Genomic DNA, 12,686 nt, shown 5'->3' with positions numbered 1-12,686 from the left:
CACACACTACACAGCGCACACACTGAACAGCACACACACTACACAGCACACACTGAACAGCACACACTGCACAGCACACACTACACAGCGCACACACTGAACAGCACACACACTACACAGCGCACACACTGAACAGCACACACTGCACAGCGCACGCACTGCACACACTGCACAGCTCACACTGCACAGTGCACACACTGAACAGCACACACTGCACAGCTCACACTGCACAACACACACTACACAGCGCACACATTGAACAGCACACACTGCACAGCGCACGCACTGCACACACTGCACAGCTCACACTGCACAGTGCACACACTGAACAGCACACACTGCACAGAGCACACTGCACAACACACACTGCACAGCGCACGCACTGCACACACTGAACAGCACACACTGCACAGCGCACGCACAGCACACACTGCACAGTGCACACGGCACAGCACACACACCGCACAGTGCACACTGCACAGCTCACACTGAACAGCACACACGGCACAGCACACACTGCACAGCGCACACACTGAACAGCACACACTGCACAGCGCACGCACAGCACACACTGCACAGTGCACACGGCACAGCACACACACCGCACAGTGCACACTGCACAGCTCACACTGAACAGCACACACGGCACAGCACACACACTGCACAGTACAGACACTGTACAGTGTTCACACTTCTCACTCCTACTACAAATTCTGTTTTTCTCTCACACAGTCACATATTCATGTCAAGCCATGCAGTGACAGACCAAGAGCAAAAAATCCACATGGTCAGTTCCTAGAGACAGATTCTACAGTCAGGACCCAGGATCCCCCACCAGACCCCCACTGAGCTAAGTGGCCTCTCCTTGCTTAGCAAGGTCCTCAGCTCTCCCAACTGAGCACACTCCAGGGTCAAGAGAGGAAAAGACTGTTCCACACTAGAAAGCACCAGTCAGTTCTGGGCTACAGCAGGAACTGCACAGCCTCTTTGCTTCTCCATTACCAACAGAGAGAAGAAACCTCTGGAGTCACACACAGGAAAGGGGTAAAGGACCAGAGAGCTGAGGAGGCAGCAGCAGGGCTGAGATGGATGGAGACAGGGATAGGAGAAAGACGGAAATTTAGAGAAAATGAAAAGGGACAGTTGGGGATGCTGTTGTAAGGGGAGGGGTAAAAATAGGACGCTGGATGAAGTGGAGAGGGAGAACTAGATGCAGGTGCCTGGGAGAAGACAAGATGCTAAGCCTTAGGGTGAGTGTCCCTCCCTTCACTAAAAGGTTATTTGGGGACAAGGAGGAAGAAGTCAGAATCCCGAGGCTAAGATGGAGTGGGGGTAAAAATGGGGAGAGGGGCTGATCGAGATTCAGAATGCTTGGCTTCCAAAGGAAGCTTCCACACTTCCACCCATCTGCAGGGAGCAGAGGTGGCCCTCAGGATCTAGGAGACAGATGAGGGACCACTCAGTGCTCAATCCATTGACTGACTGAGCCCCACATGCTAGGGACCAGTATGCCCAGGATCAGTATGGTATCTTTCTTTATTGAGGGCAGGGAGAGAGGACACTTAGTTAGGGGTCTGTTCAGAGCCTCGGAGTAGAGGAAATGGTTGTTAAAATACAACGGATGAGGAGATGGATGCCAGCAAGATGCCTTACTTGGCAGGAGGATGCTGAGTGCAAGGCTAACTTGGGTTGCATGGTGAAAGAATGTGGAGGAGAAAGGAGAGACGGGAAGGAAGGAAATGGAGGAGGGAAGAAAGAGAAAATGAGGGAAGAGCCAACCTAAAGATGTAAGAAAAACCATAAGGGGATTAAGGCATGCACCACCACCACCCAGTTCACTTGTTCTTTTAGAGAATGCAGGTTCAATTCCCAGCACCCACATGGCAGTTCCCTCTTCAGGACGCCCTCTTCTGGCCTCCCCAGGTACCAACATGGAAATGGTACACAAACCTCAAATATGCAGGCAAAATGTCCATACACATAAAATAATAATAATTTAAAAGATTTTTTAGCGATCTGGCAAGAGGACTCTGTGAGTAGAGGATCTCCACCAAGTCTGAATACCTGAATTCCATGTCCAGGCCTCACATGGTGGAAGAAGAGAACCAACTGTTACTAGTTATCCTCTGACCTCCCAATGTGCGCCTTGGCATATGTACCACCACAGGTAAATAAATGCAATGTATTTGGGAATGGAGCGGACATGGTGGCATACGCCATTAATCCCGGTGTTTGAAAGACAGAGGTCGGCGGACCTGTGTGAGTTGCTCGGCATAGGCAAGCGGATCCAGAAGGAGGTAAAAAGAGAGAGAGTCGCACACCTTGCAGAAACTTGCAGGATTGGGATTCGAACCCTAAATGCGGTCCCGCCCCGGCATGGTATCCCTATAGCCATCCACGTAAAGATTTCTGTCTTAACTCCCCTAAGAGACCTAGTACTAAAGCCCGGAGTGACGTCACCGGCGGGAGCGCCGGAAGTGGGAAGATACGAGCCACGCGGCGCCGGAAGTGGAACACACAGAGCGTCCCGCGTCGGAAGTGAGCAGTGTGCGCCGGAAGCAGCTTCAGAAGCAACCTCGTGGAGGAGCAGGCAGCATGGGGCAGTCGGGGCGGGTGAGACGCCGCGGCCCCGGCGGGCATGGGGCGCAGGTGGGGTCGCGACCGAGGCCGGGGCGCTCACCGCCCGCCTGTCGCCCCTGCAGTCCCGGCACCAGAAGCGCGCTCGCGCCCAGGCCCAGCTCCGCAACCTCGAGGCCTACGCCGCACAGCCGCACTCGTTCGTGTTCACGCGAGGCCGGGCGGGTCGCAGTGTCCAGCAGCTCAGCCTGGATGTGCGGCGGGTCATGGAGCCGCTTACCGCCTCTCGTCTACAGGTCTGCATCCCCTAGCTCTCCACACTCCAGTCCCGGGGTTCGACTTCGAGGCGGCCGGAGGTTGATAGTTAAATTCAGTGGCAGAATGCCTGCCTTCCACGTGGGAGGCCTCGGCTGCATCCCCAGCACCGCTTGAACAGGGCATGATGCACAGCCGAAAGCGCAGCACTTGGGAGGAGAAGCGAGGGGGATCTTTCGTTGGAGGCGAGCCGTGGTTGCATAGTGGGGTCTCGTGTGTAAAAAACAAAGGCACAAGGCGTGGGGGCGCAATCGAGAAATAACTCGGCAGCAAGGGGCTTGCTGCTAAGTCTGAGTTCGGGCCGCCTGACTCACGTGGTGAAGTGGGTGAACCAACTCCCGAAGGTTATCCTCCTGGCTCCACCTTTGCGCCCCTACACGATAGCACACAAAATAATACTTTTTAAAGTTATTTAAGTGCTGGGCTCAGGAATACAGTCAAGGCTCGGTACCCCTGGAAAGTTGGGGGTGTCAGAAATAACATCATAGAAGCCCCAGTTTAAGCTTCTTTGCTCAATAAGAACTGTCTGTATCTATTCCTTTTTGTAATTATCAGGTTCGAAAGAAGAACTCATTGAAGGACTGTGTGGCAGTGGCCGGCCCCCTCGGGGTCACACACTTCCTTGTCTTGAGCAAAACAGACAACAGTGTGTACTTGGTGAGTGGACACCATGCCTTTCCCTCCCTTGGCCCCAGCTGCTCCTGTCTCGTGATGAACCCCCTGCCCTGAGCAGTAGTGATGCTGGCTTCAAAGTAAACGCTCTGAAGCAATGGAGCAAGGCTTCTCCCTTGCCCTACCCCGAGCCAGAACCCTCCACCCTCACCTATCCTTTCTCCTACAGAAGCTGATGCGCCTCCCAGGAGGCCCCACTTTGACCTTCCAGATCAACAAGGTGAGAGCGGTAGAGGTGTTAGGTGAGCTCAGCCTACCCGGGAGGGCCCTGGTCACACAGCACAGACGATCCTCAGCCTCTCTCTACTCTCCCTTCAGTACACACTGGTGCGGGATGTCGTCTCCTCCCTGCGCCGCCACCGGATGCATGAGCAGCAGTTTAACCACCCACCCCTTCTGGTGCTCAACAGCTTTGGCGTCCAGGGCATGCACATCAAGCTCATGGCCACCATGTTCCAGAACCTGTTCCCGTCCCTCAACGTGCACACGGTGGGCCAGATCTGGGGCAGCTGCTGGGGGTGGGCAGTTGGGTGGGAAGACTCACTAACATGAAGTGACTAACTTTATCGTAAATTCAAAGGCAGGGCTGGGGTTGGAGTAAATCTGTTACTGAGACACAGGATCTTCTGTGTCTCAGGCCGGACTTGAACTTCTGACCCTCCATCTCTTGCATGTACACCTTGAGTGATGTACAACTGGCTTTGGGTGTTAGTGATCAAACTTGGGCTTAGTGTATGGTAGGCAAGCACTCTACCAACTGAGCCACATCTTTGCCCATTTTTCTTAACACAAGGTCCTGTGTTAACCTAAGGGCTTAGACTTGTAATCTTACTGCCTGAGCCGCCGAGCCAACAGGGCTAGAGTTTCAGCTGCTAAGCCCCTGCCCCGGTGGGTCTCAGATTAAGTTCATTATAAGGTCCACTTAGAAATCTGAAGGTTGGTTTTGATGGCTCATGCACCCTGACTTTCAGCCAGTGCTCCAGTCTGTAGACCCTAGTTACAGCCTCTAACACCTAGGGGCATCCCTGGTACTTGCCCCAAGTAACAGGCTGCTAGGGGGAATCAGTACTTGTTCCTGGCTGTAGCACTTGGCCCACGGGCAGCTCAGAGGTCCCCTCTCCATGGCCCCCAGGTCAACCTCAACACCATTAAGCGCTGCCTCCTCATCAACTACAACCCGGACTCCCAAGAGCTGGACTTCCGGCACTAGTGAGTGTGGGGGGAGGGAGTCGCGGTGGGACACCCCATGCACCTGATGAGAGCTCTGCTGCTGAGACCTGTGATTGCTCAGACTCAAAGTAAACGCCCTGATGCATGCCCAGCAGGGAGAGGGCAAGGAGCTGACCTTGGACCCTGTGACCCTTCGCTCCTCCCTCTGTTCTCCCACTGCAGCAGCATCAAAGTGGTGCCCGTGGGTGCCAGCCGGGGCATGAAGAAGCTCTTACAGGAAAAGTTTCCCAACATGAGCCGCTTGCAGGATATCAGTGAGCTGCTGGCTACGTGAGAAAGGCTCTGGGTGGGTGGCAGTTCCAGCCCAGGGGTTTTAGAGCTGGCCTGTAGAGCACTCGAGGTAACCTGCTGTCCCACAGGGGTGTGGCGCTGTCGGAGAGTGAGGTGGAGCCAGATGGTGAGCACAATATCACAGAACTACCCCAGGCTGTGGCTGGCCGTGGCAACATGCAGGCTCAGCAGAGTGCTGTCCGACTCACAGAGGTGAGGAACAGCTCATGGCGGCTCCTACAGACACAGCCCTCGGTCTTGAGGCCAGCCTGACTCTCCCATGCATATATCTCCAGATTGGGCCCCGGATGACCCTGCAGCTCATTAAGATCCAGGAGGGTGTTGGGAACGGCAATGTCCTCTTCCACAGTTTTGGTAAGGGACAGGGTGAGGCCAGCCTTTGGGAGCAGTGCTCGGTCCCACTCTTATCTTGACACAATGTCTGGTCTTCCTCGCAGTGCACAAGACTGAGGCAGAACTGCAGGCCATCTTGGCAGCAAAGGAGGAGAAGCTACGACTCAAGGCCCAGCGTCAGAACCAGCAGGCTGAGAACTTACAGCGCAAGCAGGAGCTGCGCGAGGCCCACAAGTATGCAAAGGCCATGGGCATAACGGTGGGTGGGCACCTGAGCAAGCCTAAACCCTTGTCACTCTTGTCCTCCAGGAAGAAGAGCCTGGCAGGCATGAAGCGAGCCCGGGCAGGGGCCGATGGGGACAGCGATGCCGAGGACCCTGGGGCACCTCCAGAGGCAGCAGGAGCAAGCCGGAATGAGGAGGAGGAGGATGACGCCGAGTATTTTCGCCAAGCTGTGGGCGAGGAGCCTGACGAGGGTGTGTGCAGGGGCCGTGCTGGGGACACCTGAGGCCCCTTATTTCTTGTTGACGACCCTGACAGTTTTTCTCCCTACAGACATGTTCCCCAGAGTGGGCAAGCGGAGGCGCCTGGGAGGACCTCTGGGCAAGAAGCAGCGAGGGAAGGAGCAGAGGCCTGGTTCAGGCAAGGGTCAGGGTGGCAACTGGCGGCCTCCGAAACCGAAGGGTAGATTCCAAGGAGTCAAGACCAAGCTGGGAGCCAGACGCCAGGACACGCGTCGACCATCAAGAACCTGAGGCTGCTTGGCAATGGATGATCCATAGATGCCCCAGATTGGGGCCCGAGAGCTGCCCTGGGCTCCAGTGTAGCCCGGTTTCCTTTCATAAAGGAGCTATCCAGTTCTTACTTCCAATAAACTTGAACTTGGCACTTTTTGAGTTCACTCTCTGGTTGGGGTGGGGACGGGGCTAACAGTACTTAGTTGTGACTGGCCAAGAGACAGGCCCAGCCCAGATGGTACAAAGGAGGAAGTGGGCTAGGTGGGAGGTGTCACCCTGACTGGCTGTGCAAGTTGAGATGGACCAGTGGCCACACTGCTGGGAACCCAGGAGGTGGCTGTGTAACCCAGAGCTGCTGCTGTGAGGACCATGGCTTCCCTCTCAGGTAAGCTAGCACTGGGCCAGTTAAGAGACAGGTCTTTAAGCAATCGGGGTCTGCGGTAGGAGTTTGGGGTGGCACTGAGTATTTGAAGAGGCTGAGTGTGCGGGAACAGTGCAAGGCTCTGGGATTGGGCGGAGTTATTGGGAGATGGTAAAGCCGAGGGCAGCCCCTGACCAGGATCTGGGTACCCTCTGGCTGAACCACAGCTGGTTGGTGCCAGCAGGGCATTGTGGTGAGAACAGCCCTGGGTGGTGATGGCAGGCTTCTGTGCAGACTCGGTACAGGCTCTTGGGGCTGCCCCAGTTTGTCTCAACCAGACTGAGCGTGACCCTGACCCATTCCACCTGAAGCTAGGCTGGCCCTTCCAGGTGGCTACAGGGACCTGCCAGGCTGCATTTGACAGCAGGCCCACACCTGCTTGCATCGGAACTGGTATGCATACAAATGTTACTTCTGCCTACAGATACCAAGCCCTGCCTGGAGAAATATGTGGAAGCTGCCGACCAACAGTACAGGCGCTTTCAGGAGGGCTACCTCTGGGCCATCCTGATGGCAGAGTTCCTGGTGGCGGCAGGGGGCAATGGCCTGGCCCTGTACCGCTTTATCACCAAAGAGCAAAGGCCCTGGCACCCAGCTGTGGTGTTCTCTGTACAGCTGGCAGTCAGCAACCTGTGCTACGCACTCACACTGCCTCCTCTGGCAGCCTACTTTTACCCACCAAAAAACTGGAGCTTCGGGGAGGTGGCCTGCCGTCTGGAGCGCTTTGTCTTCACCTGCAACCTGCTGGGGGGCATCTTCTTCATCACTTGCATCAGCCTCAGCCGATACATGGTGGTGGTACACCCTTTCTTTACACGGAGACACCTGCGACCCAAGCACGCCTGGGTTGTCACTGCTGCCAGCTGGGCCATGGCCATCCTGCTGGCGGCCCCTATGCTTGGCTTCTCCCACCAGAAGGAGCCCCAGTCAGACCTTGGGACATGTAGTAGGCTCAATCCTGAGGCCTGTGTCAAGTGCCTGGGGATGATGGAGGACAGCCAGCTAGGGGCCTTCAGAACCTACAGCTTGGTGCTGGCATGCCTGGGAGGCATCCTGCCTCTGCTGCTCACACTAATGGCCTACGGTGCACTGGGGTGGGTGGTACTGCGCAGCCCAGGTATGACTACAGCCCAGAAGCTGCATGTGGTAGTGCTGGTGACCAGTGGTGTGGCTGTCTACGCCTGCTCCTATGTGCCCTACCACATCACACGAGTGATCCATGTGGACGCCATGTTGCACTGGACGGCTCGCTGCCCCAACTTTACCAGTGTGTCACAGGCTGTGGCGGAGCTGGACCTGAGGGCCTTCTTTGGCTACCAGACAACACGCATCCTTGTGCCCCTGGCTACATGCATGCACCCCCTGCTCTACATGGCAGTGGCACCCAGCCTGGACTGCCACCCATGCCAGCGGAACCCTGAGGACAAGAGCCCTCGCCAAGACTTGCCTATAGCAGGTACAACCACTCCCCAAGGCCAGCTGAGCCCATGACCCATCTAACTGAAGCCTCCTCGCCAGAAGATGGTTGCGACAACAGCCCTGAAGCAGCAAAGGTCCCCCCACAACCTCACCAGTGGAGGCTGCCTCCCACCCCTTTACAAGACCACAGCCTGAAGGAGGGGTGAGCTCCCCCCCACACACACAGGAGACCCATGAAAACAAGCAAGACATAGTGTGTTTGGTGTCTTTAATGGAAGCTTCCTGTCCCTGAGGGTCCAGGCAACAGCAGCAGGCAACAGGTGTCTTATTAGTTTGTTGATGGCCTGGAAAGAAGGGAGGTGGTAAGGATGCAGGTGGGGACCTGAGACTCCACACTCACACCAGGGAAGCCCAGGCCTTGCCCACCTAGGAACAGTTGCATCAAGTCTGGCAAAGTGTTTTCCCAGAGCACAATAAAGACCTTCCTTCAGACAGGCCTGGCAACCACATAACTAGGGCAGGACCCACAGTGGCTAAGGAGGATGTTGGGAGCGGGGAGGGGCAGGGAGGATGTCTTACTTGGCCCATTCGACATTGAGGATGAGGTGGTCGTAGCCAAAGCCAGACACTCCTGCAATGGCGCGGGCAGCATCTTCCCGACGGTGAAAGCTGATAAAAGCAAAACCCTGGGGGCCAGGGGCAGAGTTGGGGGAGGAGGGTAAGAAGTGGGTCCCAGGACCCCTACTGTCCAGCCACCCATTCCCCAGACCAGTCCACCCACCTTAGACTGGCCAGTGGTCTTGTCCTTGGCCAAGTATATGCGAGAGATGGAGCCAAAAGGCCGGAAGAGTTCCTGGAGGTCAGTCTCACGTGTGTCCTCAGACAGGTTAGTAACACGAATGGTGGCATTGTCATCGGCTTGGTGGGCAGGGCAGGGTGAGGTGGCAGTGAGAAGCATGCCATTAGACCCCACGCCCACAAGGCAGGATAATTACAGGGTGTCTCGTCGTCTACTTGCTACCTAGGCTATTCCTAGCCTCTTACCTCTGCGGTTCGGCTGCATGGACTCCCCACGGCGACTGGCTCCATCCCGGAGACTTGGGGGTACATACTTCCCCGTCTTATTCTGGGCGGCCTGCACAGGCTCCAGCTCTGGAAAGCAGTGGACCAAGTCACATTCACCCCAGCCCCAAGCTATAAGCATCCAGTCATCCTTTGGTGACCCAAAGGTTGCAGCCAGGAAGCTAGCAGCCTTCCAAGTCTCTGCTGACTGCATGGGTAAAGTGAACAAGCTGCAAGGCAGACGTGTTCCTGGCACCCACAGCCCAGCACTGCAGAGCCTCGCAGCACAGACTGCAAGCCGCTCTGATGGGACACAGACAAGAGAGCTCCATGCAAGTCACAGAGGCAGTTACTCAGACACATCAGATTTCAACCTCCAGAGTCACACTGAACCCAGCACATGGGTACTGCCTACACACACACACTGGCTAGAGTAAGTCACCAGCTGCACCTACATAGGAACACCATGCCCCAAGCAAACGAGATGTCTATGAGGGAGCCCAGACACAGGTTGCTAAAACCTGACCACAGAGAAAGAACATAGCATACTACAGAAGGAGTAGCTGAAGCCCCTCCCAGGTGTCCTAGGTCCACACCTCCCGGCAGCTTCTCCTTCTCCCCAGTGGACAGGCCCAGCTGCTCAGCCAGCTCCTTCTGCATGGGCCCCAGCGTGTCCTTGTAAGGGCAGCGGGTGGTCCAGTGGTCGCCCTTGCAGATGCGGCAGGACACAATCTTCTGGCCCTTGAGCTTGTTCATTGGGTCTTCCTCCTCCTGGCAGTTTAAGTCCTGGTGGGGAATAGGGAAGGGTGGCTCAGAGGGGGCTTCTGTGCCCACCCCACCACCACTGCACTTCCGGGGCTCCAGCTTCAGCCCTGCTCACCTCTTTGCTAGTGATAAAAGTCATGGAGACATCATCACTGACTGTGGTGGTGGCCACATTGGGCCCTGGTGGGTCAAACTCCGAGTTGCCAAACTTCTTCCAGTTCTGGGCTCACAAAAGGGTGGGAAGAAGTTAAGAACAAAGGAAGGCAAGACTCCACAGTGTACCCCAGACAGACAACCATGTCAAATCCTACACTGTGATAACGGTAACAATTCCCATCTCCTACCCAGGCATAGCGGCACATAACAGTCACCCCAAATCAAACACTCCAGGAGGCAGCAGGGGGATTCAGAGTGGGGCGGCACACAACTGTGACACTGGCAGTTTCCGGACAGGCCCATGGGCCAGCTCCCCCAGGGATGAAGCTGGAGGATGCCCAGGAGTCGCGCAGATCACAGGAACCTTGAGCTAGCTAAACCCAAGACTCATCCACTTCTGTAAACAGGGACCACAAAGCTCCCTGCCTCCCTAGCCTGGCCTACACCTTGGGAAGCCAAGCTCTGCTAACTGCCTGGCATGGAGCCTTGCTCTCAGGGCGTTGCTGTCTTTCCTCCAGAAGCCCTTGATTAAGTGGAGCCTGTTTGTTCCTTCAGGTAGACAGGACAAAGGACTAAGAACCTAAGTCAGGACCCAGGAGGCTGAGGCAGAAGCATTTAGAATTTGAAAACTACACAACAAGAGCCTCTCAAAAATAACAAGAAACAAAACAACAAACCCAAGAGGGCTGGCTATGTCTCAGTCAAGTAATTGTAATGAAAGTACCCTTTGGAGTCCACTCCCAAGGACCACAATGAAAAGCTGGCCAATGAGGCATGTCCTTCTAACCTCAGTGTTGGCCAGATAGGGGGCAGAGACGGCAGGATCCCTGCGGATAGTGGCCAGCTAGCCTAATCTAGTTCCTGACGACAGAGAACCATCACAAACCAGGAGGAATGATCTGGAGGAATGACACTCTACACAGGAGCACACAAAAACGGGGGGGGGGGTGTCTAACCTCATCTACTCCTGGGCCCTAAGCCTTAATTCCCAACTTCTCGAGTCAGTCCTGGGGACCCTCTCCCACACACACAACAAAACAAGACAGGAGGATCTCACCTTTCTCCTGGCCACAGCCTTTGATGCCTTCCGGGTCTCAATCCTGAAGGTTCTGACAATCTGAAGACGGAAAGAGGAGCACCTCCAGAATCTCAAGGCCTTCCTCGCCAACCCAATCAACACTCATCCCTCATAACCAATCTGACCCTGAGGATGAAGGCACGCTGACCCTCTGTGACGACCTGAACCTCACCTTGAACTTCTTGCCATCTTCATCTATCTTGTACTCGGTCACCGTCTTTATGTTTCCGTTGATGACTTCCTTGGGAGGTGGCAGTGGGTCTGTGGGCCGATGACAGAAACTGAGTCCTGGGAACTGGGGACTGGCTGGAAATAGGCTTGAGGGTAGAAAGGGAGGAGGGAGATGGCAGGGATGGATGTTGCTCACCTCCGGGCAGTAACTCAGGCTCTGGACTGGTGTCACCGGTGGGCAGAGGGATCCCTTTCAGGAGCTCGCTGGTGACACACTTGTCTGTCAGAGAGAATGCAGGGAGTTGGAAAAGTGAGCCACGGGGCTGAAACTTTCAAGCCAAGGTGGGGGGACTTTGGAGACTCTGTCCACGCCGGGGACAGAGCGCGGGAGGGGCCCACACAAGCTCTCACCGTCCTCGCCTTCCTCTTCCACCTGGTCGGCCCAGCTGGGCTTCGAGCTGCGGGGACACGAGATCGGTGAGCGGGTCCCGGTCCCCGCGCCGCCCAGACCACCATACACCCAGAGCTGCCCCCGCACCGCCTCTCTGGAGAGCCCGGCACCACCCCATGCTCACTCAAAATCGCCAGTCGGCATCGCGAAGTCTAGCTCCACGCAGCTCCTAGCCCGGGTAGAGAGCGGAAGCACTGGGAGAACGAAGCTTCCGGTGCCGCCGGTGCAGCCTAGAGCGGCCAGACCCCGGTAGCCACAGCGCCTCCCTGTGGACAAAGGTGCACATGCGCGTCTCATGCTCGCAAAGCTGGAAGACGTCCAGGAGAGAGCATCCAGAATTTTTGTTTGTTTGGTTGTTTTTTGTTTTTTTTTTTGGTTTTTCGAGACAGGGTTTCTCTGTGGTTTTGGAGCCTATCCTGGAACTAGCTCTTGTAGACCAGGCTGGTCTCAAACTCACAGAGATCCGCCTGCCTCTGCCTCCCAAGTGCTGGGATTAAAGGCGTGCACCACTGCCCGGCCTCCAGAACTTCTTAAAAAAATTTTTCATCCTTTTTTTGGGTGATGGGACTAGAAGTTAGTGTCTCACTCTACAGCTAGGATAGCCAGTAATTCCCGCCAGTCTCCTGCCTCAACCTCCAAAGGGCCTAAATTATAGGCCTGCACGCTACACCCAGATTGACCTTGAACCCGAGGCTTGCCTCAAACTTCTGATGTACTGCAGCCAGGCACAAACTCCTAGCAATCTTTCCACCTCACCCTGGCAAGTGCTGGGAATACCAAAATGAAATTACCACATCCAAGGCAGGCTGGTTCTCTCCCTCCTCCAGTAGTAGGGTTTTCAGCCACCAGTAATCCTCAGAGTAGGGGAGGTGGAGGCAGGAAGATCCTGAGTTCAAGACCAGTTTCAGCCACCTCCTGGATTCCAGGCTAGACTTCTCTACATGAGATTCTGTCTCCAAAACTAAAACCCTGGAGTCTTGCTGTGTTGCCCAGCCTTGCCTCTGAACT

At 55.6% G+C, this 12,686-nt stretch overlaps 3 protein-coding genes and 2 non-coding genes across 6 annotated transcripts; 4 read left to right on the top strand and 1 right to left on the bottom strand.

Annotated features, from left to right (window-relative positions):
• The first annotated feature begins 2,514 nt into the window (after positions 1-2,514).
• On the top strand, positions 2,515-6,300 carry Ppan (peter pan homolog). Of its 2 annotated transcripts, none has more exons than XM_075966688.1 (12): positions 2,515-2,613; positions 2,703-2,873; positions 3,448-3,549; positions 3,737-3,784; positions 3,883-4,053; positions 4,697-4,773; positions 4,957-5,064; positions 5,154-5,277; positions 5,361-5,439; positions 5,523-5,652; positions 5,728-5,894; positions 5,974-6,300. In XM_075966688.1, the coding sequence occupies exons 1-12, from the start codon at positions 2,596-2,598 to the stop codon at positions 6,171-6,173; spliced, it is 1,395 nt and encodes a 464-aa protein (XP_075822803.1). In that variant the 5' UTR covers positions 2,515-2,595; the 3' UTR covers positions 6,174-6,300. The 2 variants fall into 2 exon arrangements, with proteins under 2 accessions (XP_075822803.1, XP_075822802.1); XM_075966687.1 differs by having other exon boundaries at positions 3,734-3,784.
• On the top strand, positions 3,591-3,673 carry LOC142847454 (small nucleolar RNA SNORD105). Its single transcript, XR_012910206.1, has one exon. It is a non-coding gene; the product is annotated as a small nucleolar RNA SNORD105 (small nucleolar RNA).
• On the top strand, positions 4,807-4,885 carry LOC142847460 (small nucleolar RNA U105B). The gene has a single exon (XR_012910212.1). It is a non-coding gene; the product is annotated as a small nucleolar RNA U105B (small nucleolar RNA).
• A 224-nt stretch (positions 6,301-6,524) lies between the features above and the next one.
• On the top strand, positions 6,525-8,067 carry P2ry11 (purinergic receptor P2Y11). The gene is made up of 2 exons (XM_075967613.1): positions 6,525-6,540; positions 7,001-8,067. Exons 1-2 carry the CDS (start codon positions 6,525-6,527, stop codon positions 8,065-8,067), a joined length of 1,083 nt encoding a protein of 360 aa, XP_075823728.1.
• A 179-nt stretch (positions 8,068-8,246) lies between these two features.
• Eif3g (eukaryotic translation initiation factor 3 subunit G) lies at positions 8,247-11,892 on the bottom strand. The gene is made up of 11 exons (XM_075966686.1): positions 11,803-11,892; positions 11,639-11,685; positions 11,424-11,507; positions 11,229-11,317; positions 11,036-11,095; positions 9,938-10,042; positions 9,654-9,843; positions 9,040-9,147; positions 8,777-8,913; positions 8,575-8,681; positions 8,247-8,339 (listed from the first exon to the last, which is right to left on the bottom strand). Exons 1-11 carry the CDS (start codon positions 11,820-11,822, stop codon positions 8,324-8,326), a joined length of 963 nt encoding a protein of 320 aa, XP_075822801.1. The 5' UTR covers positions 11,823-11,892; the 3' UTR covers positions 8,247-8,323.
• Positions 11,893-12,686: the final 794 nt, after the last annotated feature.

The sequence above is a fragment of the Microtus pennsylvanicus genome, chromosome 3 (assembly GCF_037038515.1).
Source record: "Microtus pennsylvanicus isolate mMicPen1 chromosome 3, mMicPen1.hap1, whole genome shotgun sequence".
NCBI classification, from domain to species: Eukaryota; Metazoa; Chordata; class Mammalia; order Rodentia; family Cricetidae; genus Microtus; species Microtus pennsylvanicus.
Note: the sequence above shows the minus strand (reverse complement) of the source record. Positions and strands in the feature narration are given on the sequence as shown.

Bases quoted from the DNA above. Each gene is read 5' to 3' on its own strand.
- Ppan (XM_075966687.1), top strand. The intron at 5,065-5,153 runs GTGAGAAAGGCT...GCTGTCCCACAG, and splicing joins ATCAGTGAGCTGCTGGCTAC to GGGTGTGGCGCTGTCGGAGA. The intron at 5,895-5,973 runs GTGTGTGCAGGG...TTCTCCCTACAG, and splicing joins GGGCGAGGAGCCTGACGAGG to ACATGTTCCCCAGAGTGGGC.
- Eif3g (XM_075966686.1), bottom strand. From the start codon at position 11,822: ATGCCGACTGGCGATTTTGA. The intron at 11,686-11,802 runs GTGAGCATGGGG...GTGTCCCCGCAG, and splicing joins ATGCCGACTGGCGATTTTGA to CTCGAAGCCCAGCTGGGCCG. The intron at 10,043-11,035 runs GTGAGATCCTCC...TTGTGAGCCCAG, and splicing joins AGGCTGTGGCCAGGAGAAAG to AACTGGAAGAAGTTTGGCAA.